This window comes from Scyliorhinus torazame, chromosome 1, assembly GCF_047496885.1.
Source record: "Scyliorhinus torazame isolate Kashiwa2021f chromosome 1, sScyTor2.1, whole genome shotgun sequence".
In the NCBI taxonomy this organism is placed as follows: domain Eukaryota; kingdom Metazoa; phylum Chordata; class Chondrichthyes; order Carcharhiniformes; family Scyliorhinidae; genus Scyliorhinus; species Scyliorhinus torazame.
In genome coordinates, this window is record NC_092707.1 from 383240967 (window position 1) to 383254588 (window position 13622).

The following is a 13622-nucleotide window of genomic DNA, read 5'->3' on the forward strand; positions in this document are numbered from 1 at the left end:
CCTCTTCCAGAAGTACAACCAATTATTGGCAGTAGAATTAATAGAAGCTGGAAAAGAAACAATTAAAAAGAGTTTTAAAAAAATAAGAATCATAGAATGCCTACAGTACAGAAGGAGGCCATTCGGCCCATTGCATTGCACCGATTCTCTGAAAGAGCACCCTACCCAGGCCCAATTTCCCCACCCTATCCCCTTGACCCCTCCTAGTTTAGCATGCCCAATTCACCCAACAGCACATCTTTGGACTGTGGGAGGAAACCCACGCAGACACTGGAGAATGTGCAAACTCCACACAGTCACCACCCAAGGCAGGAATTGAACCCGGGTCCTTGGTGCTGTGAAGTAGCAGTGCCAACCACTGTGCTACCGTGCCACCATTACCAGTTACCAAGGCTGATGAGATAAGTGCCAGAAGCCAGAAGAGCTCAAAGCACAAACTGACATTTTGATGTTCAGTCACCAGGCCATCCCAAACAAAAATAAGAGATACAATGGGCTTGATTCTCAGTCAGCGGGATCCTCTATTTTGCCGGCAGTGCACTCACGCCCGCGGATTACCCGACGGTGCGGGGGTGCCCACAATGGGAAACCCCATTGGCCGGCTGCCAGAAGGGAGGATTCCTTTTGGGGGGGGGGGGCTGCACCAGGAAATGGGTGCAGCTGGATGGAGGGTCCTGCCCAATGTATATATTTGCAACTTACCTGTAGCGCAAACATATATCAAGAAGACACTGAGGAAAATCAGGTAGAGCTTCAATTGGTCCTGTCCTCCTCGGACCTTCGAAAAGGTTTCCCAGGTTCTTGAGCAATATGAAAAGGTGATTTTGTTCAAGGTCCTCTCATTAGCTGCAAGAGCTATTTCACCAGTTAGGTGCATCCTTCCAGCACCACAATTTGACTCCTGCAACCACAGCACCACATAGAAAATAGATACCACTTGGCAGCCACAATACACACCAAAAACATGTGTGAAGGTATAATTCTGAAGCAGCCATCCACTCAACAGATAGCCAACAGTTCCCCCAATATAGGTCATGGACTGTACAATGCCAATACGCATGGTGCGGTTCCCATCATTCGTGATGTCAGCCATATAACTGTAGACACTGAGGAAAATGGCAGCATTATTTCCAAAGATCCCAATTAATGCGGAGGCAAAAACGCACCAGTAGACAGACATGCCTTTAACCTGCACCATTACTATGAATACAGCTCCACCAATTGATGCACCAATACTGGGCAATATCATTCCAAGCTTGCGACCGGCTTGATCGGACCAGGCACCAAGCAAAACTGACGGAGGTATGGACAAGATGATCAACACGGCAATGTAGAGAAGTAGAACGTAGGAGGCTTTGCTCTGGATGATTAGAGACTCTTCAGGATGAAGTGAAAGATTGCTGCATATATCATCCTCACCATATTGGTCTTCACAGATCTGGAAGACAAAAAACACTTCACCTATCTATTCAACATTGTGTTTACGTATCTGAACCAAGTTAAATGAACTTTGTTGATCTGCACAATGGAAAGTAATGATAACTTCATCAAAAACGATGTAATTTGCATAATGACATCCGTTACTGAACAAGCAATCAATCAGTCTTATTGGAAAGGATGAAATCATTTTCAAAGAAAGCAGCATTTTGCATTCAGCCATGTGTATACATCACTACCATAGTAATTATATTACTTCTCATAGCACCAAATAATTAGATGGAAGGACAAAACAATCCACATTATTTCTTCTCAGTACTTAACGTATCACTATCCTCTGATGCACAACTGTATTTAATTGCTTTTTACACCTTGTTCGGAGTACACAAGAATTTCTGTGCAATATACTTCGCAACTGCTTGCCGGCTGCTGTATATTCACCTCCTGTGCTAGTTCTGACAAACTTGGCAGTCCCCATTATGATTTTTAGGTTATAAAAGCAGCCGTTAGTATCGCCAGATATGGGGCTGTTCGTACATCGTTGTTGCTGTTGTAACTTTTTATACTACATTTAAAGTGGATATTGGGCTGGATTTTACCGAAGCAAACATTCTCGACATTGACCTCAAAGAAAACTATACCAAAAACCTAGAGATCTCTGTAGAGAGGATTCCCAACAAGAGTTTAAATCTGGTACCAAGTCAAGAGGATCTCCAGGGGTACAGCTACAGTAATGTCATAAGGAGGGGAAGCAGCCAATCGTATTGACGTATTCTCACAGGCAGCAAACCATGAAGTTAAAAACGCTGAATCACTTCACTGATAATTACAATTTTCTGTTGAATTATTAGGATTTGGATTAAGATAAAAGCTAAAATAAACAAATTTTTAAAAATATTATGGAAAAATATGGAATTTTATCACAATGGGAAATCCTTACGTACCACAAATGCAAAATTTGTTTTCAAGGCAAGTTGGGGTGTTAAGCAATCATTAAGATCTTATTACACTTAAAAAAACATAATTACAGTTCATTGAGCAACATTTTCATGTGTTTCTAGTGAGAATAATAGCAGACGTTTGTCCAATTCACGATTGCGCAAGGATATCCTCTGGCGGAACCTCATAAGTTCACCCTCTGGAGAAGTGTAGGTTCACTTTGGTGACTTCTGAAGAAGAGTATTGGTAAGACCACATCTGGAGTACTGTGTGGGTTTTTGGTCTCCACAATTAAGAAAGGATATACTTCCTTTGGAGGCAATACAGCAAACGTCCACTAAATTGGTCCCCAGGAAATGGTTGTTGACCTATGATGAGAGGCTGAGTAAATTGGGTTTATATTCTCTGGAGATAAGAAGAATGAGACACAATCTCCTCGAAACCTACAAATTTCTGAAGTGGCTTGATATGGTGAGCGCTGAGAGATTGTTTCCACTAGTTAGGGAATCGAAAGCACTGGTGCACCATCCCAGAATATCATTTGGGACAGAGGCGAGGAGCAATTTCTTTACTCAAAGGGTTGTGACTCCATGGAATTCTCTATCCAAAAAGGGTTGTTGATGCTCCATCATTGAATATATTCAAGGCTGGGATTAAAGGAATTAAGGGATATGGGGAACCAGGGAAACCCAAGATCAGGTACAATCACATTGAATGGCGGTGCAGGCCCAAAAGGACATGTGGTTTACTCCTGCTCCTATTCCTTATGTTCGGTGTTACTCTGTGCATGTGCAGACTCCCACAGTTGCCACCAGGTTCACTGGAGTAATGACCATAAGCCATCGGAGCAGAATTAGGCCACTCGGCCCATCAAGTCTGCTCCACCATTCAATCATGGCTGATATTTTTCTCATCCCCATTCTCCTGCCTTCTCCCCATAACCCCTGATCTCCTTAATAATCAAGAACCTATCCAACTCTGTCTTAAAGACACTCAGTGATTTGGCCTCCAACGCCTTCAGCGGCAAAGAATTCCACAGATTCACCACCCTCTCGCTGAAGAAATTCCTCCTCATCTCGGTTTTAAAGGATCGCCCCTTTAATCTGAGATTGCGTCCTCTGGTTCTAGTTTTTCCTACAAGTAGAAATATCCTCTCCACGTCCACTCTATCCAGGCCTCGCAGTATCAATAAGATCCCCCCTCATCCTTCTAAACTCCAATGAGTACAGACCCAGAGTCCTCAACCGTTCCTCATACAACAAGCTCTTCATTCCAGGGATCATTCTTGTGAACCTCCTCTGGGCCCTTTCCAAGGCCAACACATCGTTCCTCACATACGGGGCCCAAAACCGCTCTCAATGCTCCAAATGGATTCTGACCAGAGCCTTATACAGCCTTAGAAGTACATCCCTGGTCTTGAATTCTAGCCCCCATGACATGAATGCTAACATTGCATTTGCCTTCCTAATTGCCAACTGAACCTGCACATTACCCTTAAGAGAATCGTGAGCAAGGACTCCCAAGTCCCTTTGTGCTTCTGATTTCCTAAGCATTTCCCCATTTTAAAAATAAGTTTTCTTTTGCTTTTATGCTGTCCTTGACTTCCCTCGTCAACCATGGATGCCTTGTCCTCCCCTTAGCATGTTTCCTCCTCCTTGGGATTAATTTCTACTGTACCTCACGAATAACCCCCAAAAACTCTTGCCATTGCTGTTCCACTGTCTTCCCTGCTAGGTTCCTTTTCCAATCAACTCTGGCCAGCTCCTCCCTCATGTAGTTACCCTTATTTAATTGTAATACTGTTACATCTGATTCCAGCTTCTCCCTCTCAAATTACAGAGTAAATTCTATCATATTGTGGTCACTGCTCCCTAAGGGTACCTTCACCCTAAGATCCCTAATCAAGTCTGCCTTATTACACATCACCAAATCCAAAATTGCCTGTTCCTTAGTGGGCTCTAGCACAAGCTGCAACAAAAAAACATCTCTTAAACATTCCACAAATTCCTTTTATTGGGATCCACTACCAACCTGATTTTCCCAGTCCACCTGCATATTGAACTCCCCCATGATTATTGTGATATTGCCTATTGCCTTTTTTACATGCTTTCTCTATCTCCGGATTTATTTTCTGCCCCACATCCTGACTACTGCTAGGGGGCCTGTACATAACTCCCATCAGGATCTTTTTACCTTTGTGATTCCTCAACTCTACCCACAGAGATTATATGCCTTCTGATCCTATAATCGCTCCTTGCTATCGATTTAACTCTATTCCTTATTAACAATGCAACCCCGCCCCCTTTGCCCATCTGCCTGTACTTTCGATAGGTCACATATCCTTGTATATTTAGATCCCAGCCCTGATCCCCTTGCAGCCACGTCAGTGTGATGCCCACAGCATTGTACCGGCCAATTTCAATATGCGCAACAAGCTAATTTACCTTGTTTCGTATACTGCGCGCATTAAGGTACAATACCCTCAGCCCTGCATTGACTACCTCCCTTCTCACACTTTTGCTGTGCCTGAGGGTGATGTTGTTCCCTTATTTTTGTTCTCTATGATACCGGCTTGGGTCACTGTCTGTGCGGAGTCTGCACATCCTCCCCGTGTGTGCGTGGGTTTCCTCCGGGTGCTCCGGTTACCTCCCACAGTCCAAAGATGTGCAGGTTAGGTGGATTGGCCATGATAAATCACCCTTAGTGTTGGGTGGGGTTACTGGGGTATGGGGATAGGGTGGAGGTGTTGACCTTGGGTAGGGTGCTCTTTCCAAGAGCCGGTGCAGACTCGATGGGCTGAATGGCCTCCTTCTGCTCTGTAAATTCTATGATAAAGTCTATGAAAACCTACTGAGTGACACTAGCAAACCTCCCAGCCAGGATATTGGTGCCCCTCGAGTTTAGATGCAACCCGTCCTTGTACAGGTCCCACCTGCCCCAGAAGAGATCGCAATGGTCCAGAAATCTGAAACCCTCCCTCCAACACCACTGGTTTAGCTACGTGTTTAGCTGCACTACCCTCCTATTTCTAGCCTCACTGGCATATGGCACAGGAGGAATCTTGAGATTACAACCCCAGAGGTCCTGTTTTTTTAAACTTACTGCCTAACTCCCTGAACTTCTGCAGGATCTTGTCACTCTTCCTGCCTATGTGTACTAGACCTCTGGCTGTTTACCCTCCCCCTTCAGGATCTGCTGTGTTTGTTCAGAGACGGCAAACACCGACAGTCTCTGCATGTTCAGCACTGTTACCATCGCAATGTCAGAGTGGTTACACTTTTGGGTCTTCTCTTACTCTACTTTAATTTATTTCAACTTATATTTCTTTGTGCACTGTCAGAGATGAATGTCAACTCCCAATACATGCAGGAGAGTCCAGCCCTGCCTTGGTTCAAATAAGATGTGGAGATGCCAGCGTTGGACTGAGGTGAGCACAGTAAGAAGTCTTACAACACCAGGTTAAAGTCCAACAGGTTTGTTTCAAATCACTAGCTTTTGGAGCACTGCTCCTTCCTCAGGTGAATGAAGAGGCATGTTCCAGAAACATATATAGACAAAGTCAAAGATGCAAGCATTTGCAGGTGATCAAGTCTTTACAGATCCAGAGAGAGGGGCAATCCCAGGTTAAAGAGGCGTGAATTGTCTCAAGCCAGGACAGTTGATAGGATTTCGCAAACCCAGGCCAGATGGTGGGGGGGTGAATGTAATGCGACATGAATTCAAGGTCCCGGTTGAGGCCGTATGTGCAGAACTTGGCTATAAGTTTCTGCTCGCTGATTTTGCGTTGTCACACGTCCTGAAGGCTGCCTTGGAGAATGCTTACCCGGAGATCAGAGGCTGAATGACCTTGACTGCTGAAGTGTTCCCCGACTGGAAGGGAACATTTCTGCCTGGCGATTGTCAACCTGAGGAAGGAGCAGTGCTCCGAAAGCTAGTGATTTGAAACCAACCTGTTGGACTTTAACCTGGTGTTGCAAGACTTCTTACTTGGTTCAAATAGCCAGGCAAATAGAGATAACCTAGGTTAGTAATTTCTTTTAGTCAGTGGGCTATTTTATGCCTCCATGAAATGCCACTGCGAAAACATGTCAGGCCTCGTCTAAAGTACGAAGTAAATGATTCATTATTTGTGTAAATGAAAAATCTAGTTTTCTTATAGGTTACAGTAGAAACCTTTCATCAACCTTGCTTAGGCAAAATAATAGATATTGGAATTCTCTTAAAACCATGCCAAATTGGTCAATAATTTTCAGATATATGTGGCATTGCTTCTTACAGAAATATCAACATGTTCCAAGTTTATAAGCAGCTCTTTGTCTTCTTTGGACAGAATACCGTTCTTATTCAAGCTTTCAAATTTTAATTAACTGGTCGAGAAAATTCAAAAAGCTTCAAATACATAAAACGAAAACCACAATAAAATCTGCACGTTTTTGAAAATAATGTTTCGTAGCACTGTACCAGGACTGACTTCGACTGGAGTAGGCAGTTAAACACCCAAATACAAACGGTTAATAAATCAAAACTTATGCAAAGATTATCTACTGGAACACAGGCTATCAGCTACAACCAGGCTATTTGCTAGTTACGTGCAGCACTGCTGATCCACAGATAAGCCAGGAAGTTTGGTCTGACAATCTAATCAGGTTAAGCATGGTTGAAATATCAATTGTGAGCACTAACGACCTGGATGAGATATGAACAGTGAGTCACTGTGCAATTCTAGGCACCAAAAATACAACCATGCCTTTGAACTGGCTTGATTGACCGTTCAATCTTCTTGGGCTTATTGAGCCAGAAGTAAATACTTTTTGACTTTCCCGGAATTTTTAGCTCACTTCCAATGGATCAGCGAATTACAAGTCATAACTGACAAATTAAAATAACTCTTTGAAGAAATAACGGAAAAAGGAAGTGCAATGGATGCTGTGTACATGGACTTTCGAAAAGGTCTTTGTCACATAGAAGGCTGGTTGATAAAATTAAGACCCACTGAGCAGTATTAAATGCAGGGGATGGAGTGAGGCTCACCCATCACTGCCTCTTTTAGGGAAGATCCTCTGCATTAATGCACTCAGGCCTTCCCTACCTGTGGGAACTGCTGTCCAATCATAAGCCAGCAGATCTATTGGACAGCAGCACCACCTGTCCAAGGTCTGGCATCATCCCAGCCACACTGATGGCTGGGCGATGGGGACAGAGTTGTGGTTTGCGGAGGAGGTGGGCGGGGGGGGGGGGGGGGCCCAAGGGAAGAGGTTGGCTCTCAGCAGTGCTCGGTGTGGACTCCTTCGTGGCCTTATAAAACTAGCGACAAGGGTCAAACTGGATAGCTATCAACACTGCTACACCATTGGATAAGCCACCTCCCGGTACCTGTTGGATTTCTCTTTTCATTATTGCTCGATCCAGGCGGTTAGGTGCCTTTGACGCCAGCCTGGAAGACTCAAATCAGTACGCAGAGCGAATGCTCTACTTTTTCAGGGCCAACAATATCACAGAGAATGACCACCAGATAGTCATCTTGTTGACTGCCTGTGGCGCACATACGTTCGGAGTGATACAATGACTTCCTATCCAGCGTCGCCCGATCACAAACCTTCAACCAGCTAGTAACTCTATGGGGCAGCACTCTAACCCAACTCCATCAATTAGCATACAGCGGCATTGCTTTAATACTGCGGAGCAGACCCCATGTGAGTCACTGAGTATTTATTACGGCTGCGAAAGATTGCAGAGTTTAGTGAACATGCCTGCAGGAAATGCTGAGAGACCATTTATGTTAACAATGTCACTACCCAAAATAAATTATTGGCCGAACCTTCCCTGAATCTACAACAAGCCATATAAATTTTGCTGAGCTGGGAATGCACAGAGTGAGGGGTACAGGAAATGCAAGGCATGAAAGTAAACAACTGGAGGTGCACCCCCTCCCGGTGCAGGATACCTCCTTAGATGGCTATCCTGCCCTGGACTGAGTGCCATAAAGGTCTGACTTTTTTTTTTATTATTCGTTCATGGGATGTGGGCATCACTGGTTGGGCCAGCATTTATTGCCCATCTCTAATTGCCCCTTTGAGCAGTTGAGCGTCAACCACATTGCTGTGGGTCTGGAGTCACATGTAGGCCAGACCAGGTAAGGACAGCAGATTTTCTTCCCTAAAGGGCATTGGCGAACCAGATGGGTTTTTACGACAATTGACGATGATTTCATCGTCATCATTAGACTTTTAATTCCAGATTTTTATTGCATTCAAATTTCACCATCTACAGTGGTGGGATTTGAACCTGGGTCCCCGGAGGTCTCTGTTTACTAATCCAGTGACAATATTATGCCACTCCCCCCCCCCCCGAAAAGAAGAGTTGGCCCGACATTAGCAGTTGCCCCACCAGGAAATTTTCACGGAATCCGCTGAGGGTGAACCCGGTCATTGTGGGGCATGTGGTCGCAGGCCCAGGCAATAATGCAGATAAACCAGAGATCTAGGTGCCCCGGTAGAGGTAGGTGTCATGGGCGGCATAGTAGCACAACGTTGGCACAGTTGCTTCACAGCTCCAGGGTCCCCAGGTTCGATTCCCGGCTTGGATCACTGTCTATGTGGAGTCTGCACGGATTTCCTCCGAGTGCTCCGGTTTCCTCCCACAGTCCAAAGATGTGCAGGTTAGGTCGATTGGCCATGATAAATTGCCCAAGTGTCCAAAATGGTTCGGTGAAGTTACTGGGTTACGGAGATGGGGTGGAGATGTGGGCTTAAGTAGAGTGCTCTTTCCAAGGGTCAGTGTTACTCGATGGGCCGAATGGTCTCCTTCTGCACTGAATATTCTATGATTCTATGGTTCTAGAGCCCGTACCTTCCACTTAGAAGAAACTGACGAAGATGACTGTATGCAGCTAAATTGCCGTGCGGCACCCTGGGTGGCCCCCATAAGGATCACGCTGCAGGTAAAAGGGCATTGGGCATTGACTGGACATGGAACTGGACACTGTTGTGGCAGATTCTGTTGGGCGAAGGAAGAAGTTTGGCTGCATTAGACAGGGCATAAAGGACTTTGGGCTGACCGGTACAAAGGCTGGGTTGGTCACCTACAATGGTGAGCCATTCGACACTGCAGTACCAGCATGATTCCGCTGGCTTTTGGTCAACAGTCAGCGTGTCTTCCGCTTATTGTGGTCAGAGGGCAATGCCCCAGCTTGTGGGGCCATGATTGGTTGAGCCATTTACAACTAAATTGGCAACACAACCTCCAGATAAGGTCCAGGGGCTTAAGTGAAGTGTTCAGCAAGTACCCCTACGTATTTCAACCTGAACGGGGAAGATCAATGGGGCTGTAGCTCGCATTCACATCAACTCAGGAGCCCAACCTCGGTATTTCAGAGCACGCCCAGTTCCCTACGCATTGTTGGAAACTGAACTAAGTAGACTAGAAAATCTGGGTATCATCAGGCCCGTACGCTTTGCAGATTGGGTAGCATCAGTGGTGCCAGTATTAAAACCAGACAAGACAGTCCGGTTATGCGGTGACTATAAGCTCACCATAAATACAGCTTCAACGTTGGATCATTACCCCATGCCTCGCATTGAGGATCTTTATGCAAAATTGACAGGTGGATGTTCATTCACTAAACTCGATATGAGCCATACGTATTTACAGCTTGAGTTGGATGCAGCCTCCCAAAAATACATTACAGTAATTACACACAGAGCACTTCATGAGTATATCTGGTTGCCTTTCAGGGGGTCCTCTGCCTGTGCTATATTGCAATGAGTAATGGGGGAACATCTTGCGTGGGTTTCTGCATGTGGCAATCTATTTAGATGGGGTGCTGGTCACGGGAGCAACTGAACAAGAGCCCCTGGAGAACCTTGAGGCAGTACTGAAGCATTTCTCCGAGTCTGGTGTCTGCTTACGGTGGGTGGCAGGTGTCTTCAATGCTAGGGAGGTGGTCTACCTTGGTTACCGGGTGGACCGCAAAGGCTTACACCCCTTCACAGACAAGGTGTGCGCCATTCAGCAGTCCCCCACCCAGATGGTCGCTTCAGAGCGCTGTTCCTTTTTAGGACTTGTTAACCTTTACGGCAAGTTCATCCCGAACTTTGCGACCATGTTGGCCTCCTTACACCTTCTTTTGAAGAAGAATCTAGAGTGGGTGTGGAAATGGCTTTTCTGCAGGTCAAGGGAGTTATCATCTTCCGGGTTCTTCCCAGTTTATATTCCCTTCGTCTTTCTGTCCATGACATCTTTGTCAATCTCCACCTAGCGCTGGTCCTCTATCCAGCCCCACCGCTCCAACTGACCCCATTTAGCTTTGGCAAAAGAGTCATCCAGACTCAAAACGTTATAGAACATAGAACGATACAGCGCAGTACAGGCCCTTCGGCCCACGATGTTGCACCGAAACAAAAGCCATCTAACCTACACTATGCCATTATCATCCATATGCTTATCCAATAAACTTTTAAATGCCCTCAATGTTGGCGAGTTCACTACTGTTGCAGGTAGGGCATTCCACGGCCTCACCACTCTTTGCGTAAAGAACCTACCTCTGACCTCCGTCCTATATCTATTACCCCTCAGTTTAAAGCTATGTCCCCTCGTGCCAGCCATTTCCATCCGTGGGAGAAGGCACTCACTGTCCACCCTATCTAACCCCCTGATCATTTTGTATGCCTCTATTAAGTCTCCTCTTAACCTTCTTCTCTCCAACGAAAACAACCTCCAGTCCATCAGCCTTTCCTCATAAGATTTTCCCTCCATACCAGGCAACATCCTGGTAAATCTCCTCTGCACCCGCTCCAAAGCCTCCATGTCCTTCCTATAATGCGGTGACCAGAACTGTACGCAATACTCCAAATGCGGCCGTACCAGAGTTTTGTACAGCTGCAACATGACCTCCTGACTCCGGAACTCAATCCCTCTACCAATAAAGGCCAACACTCCATAGGCCTTCTTCACAACCCTATCAACCTGGGTGGCAGCTTTCAGGGATCTATGTACATGGACACCTAGATCCCTCTGCTCATCCACACTTCCAAGAACTTTACCATTAGCCAAATATTCCGCATTCCGGTTATTCCTTCCAAAGTGAATCACCTCACACTTCTCCACATTAAACTCCATTTGCCACCTCTCAGCCCAGCTCTGCAGCTTATCTATGTCCCTCTGTAACCTGCTACATCCTTCCACACTGTCGACAACACCACCGACTTTAGTATCGTCTGCAAATTTACTCACCCACCCTTCTGCGCCTTCCTCTAGGTCATTGATAAAAATGACAAACAGCAACGGCCCCAGACAGATCCTTGTGGTACGCCACTTGTAACTGAACTCCATTCTGAACATTTCCCATCAACCACCACCCTCTGTCTTCTTTCAGCTAGCCAATTTCTGATCCACATCTCTAAATCACCCTCAATCCCCAGCCTCCGTATTTTCTGCAATAGCCTACCGTGGGGAACCTTATCAAACGCTTTACTGAAATCCATATACACCACATCAACTGCTCTACCCTCGTCTACCTGTTCAGTCACCTTCTCAAAAAACTCGATAAGGTTTGTGAGGCATGACCTACCCTTCACAAAGCCATGCTGACTATCCCTGATCATATTATTCCTATCTAGATGATTATAAATCTTGTCTCTTATAATCCCCTCCAAGACTTTACCCACTATAGACGTGAGGCTCACCGGTCTATAGTTGCCAGGGTTGTCTCTGCTCCCCTTTTTGAACAAAGGGACCACATTTGCTATCCTCCAGTCCTCTGGCACTATTCCTGTAGCCAATGATGACATAAAAATCAAAGCCAAAGGTCCAGCAATCTCTTCACTGGCCTCCCAGAGAATCCTAGGATAAATCCCATCAGGCCCCGGGGACTTATCTATTTTCAGCCTGTCCAGAATTGCCAACACCTCTTCCCTACGTACCTCAATGCCATCTATTCTAATAGCCTGGGTCTCAGCAGTCTCCTCCACAGCATTATCTTTTTCCTGAGTGAATACTGACGAAAAATATTCATTTAGTATCTCGCCTATCTCTTCTGACTCCACACACAACTTCCCATCCCTGTCCTTGACTGGTCCTACTCTTACCCTAGTCATTCGCTTATTCCTGACATACATATAGAAAGCTTTTGGGTTTTCCTTGATCCTACCTGCCAAATACTTCTCATGTCCCCTCCTTGCTCGTCTTAGCTCTCTCTTTAGATCCTTCCTCGCTACCTTGTAACTATCCATTGCCCCAACTGAAACTTCACACCTCATCTTCACATAGGCCTCCTTCTTCCTCTTAACAAGAGATTCCACTTCTTTGGTAAACCACAGTTCCCTCGCTCTACGCCTTCCTCCCTGCCTGACCGGTACGTACTTATCAAGAACACGCAGTAGCTGATCCTTGAACAAGCTCCACTTATCCAGTGTGCCCAACACTTGCAGCCTACTTCTCCAACCTATCCCCCCCCCCCCCCCCCAAGTCACGTCTAATGGCATCATAATTGCCCTTCCCCCAGCTGTAACTCTTGCCCTGCGGTGTATACTTATCCCTTTCCATCACTAACGTAAACGTCACCGAATTGTGGTCACTGTCCCCAAAGTGCTCTCCTACCTCCAAATCCAACACCTGGCCAGGTTCATTACCCAAAACCAAATCCAACATGGCCTCGCCTCTTGTTGGCCTGTCAACATATTGTGTCAGGAAACCCTCCTGCACACACTGTACAAAAAACGACCCATCTAATGTACTTGAACTATATCTTTTCCAGTCAATATTTGGAAAGTTAAAGTCTCCCATAATAACTACCCTGTTACTTTCGCTCTTATCCAGGATCATCCTCGCCATCCTTTCCTCTACATCCCCAGAACTATTTGGAGGCCTATAGAAAACTCCCAACAGGGTGACCTCTCCTTTCCTGTTTCTAACCTCCGCCTATACTACCTCGGAAGATGAATCCCCATCTAGCATCCTCTCCGCCACCGTAATACTGCTCTTGACTAGCAACGCCACACCTCCCCCTCTTTTGCCTCCTTCTCTGAGCTTACTAAAACACCTAAACCCCAGAACCTGCAACATCCATTCCTGTCCCTGCTCAATCCATGTCTCCGAAATGGCCACAACATCGAAGTCCCAGGTACCAACCCATGCTGCCAGTTCCCCTACCTTATTTTGTATACTCCTGGCATTGAAGTAGACACACTCCAAACCACCTACCTGAACACTGGCCCCCTCCTGCGACGTCAAATCTGTGCTCCTGACCT

General features: G+C 45.9%; 1 protein-coding gene across 2 annotated transcripts in view; it reads right to left on the reverse strand.

Moving 5' to 3' along the window:
* Window positions 1–13622, reverse strand: part of LOC140427002 (lysosomal proton-coupled steroid conjugate and bile acid symporter SLC46A3) — a 135270-nt gene that overhangs the window by 120240 nt on the left and 1408 nt on the right. For both annotated transcript variants that reach the window (XM_072512374.1, XM_072512384.1), the window contains exon 2: window positions 703–1438. In XM_072512374.1, the coding sequence (XP_072368475.1) occupies window positions 703–1438 (736 nt within the window). The remainder of the gene's footprint in view (window positions 1–702; window positions 1439–13622) is intronic.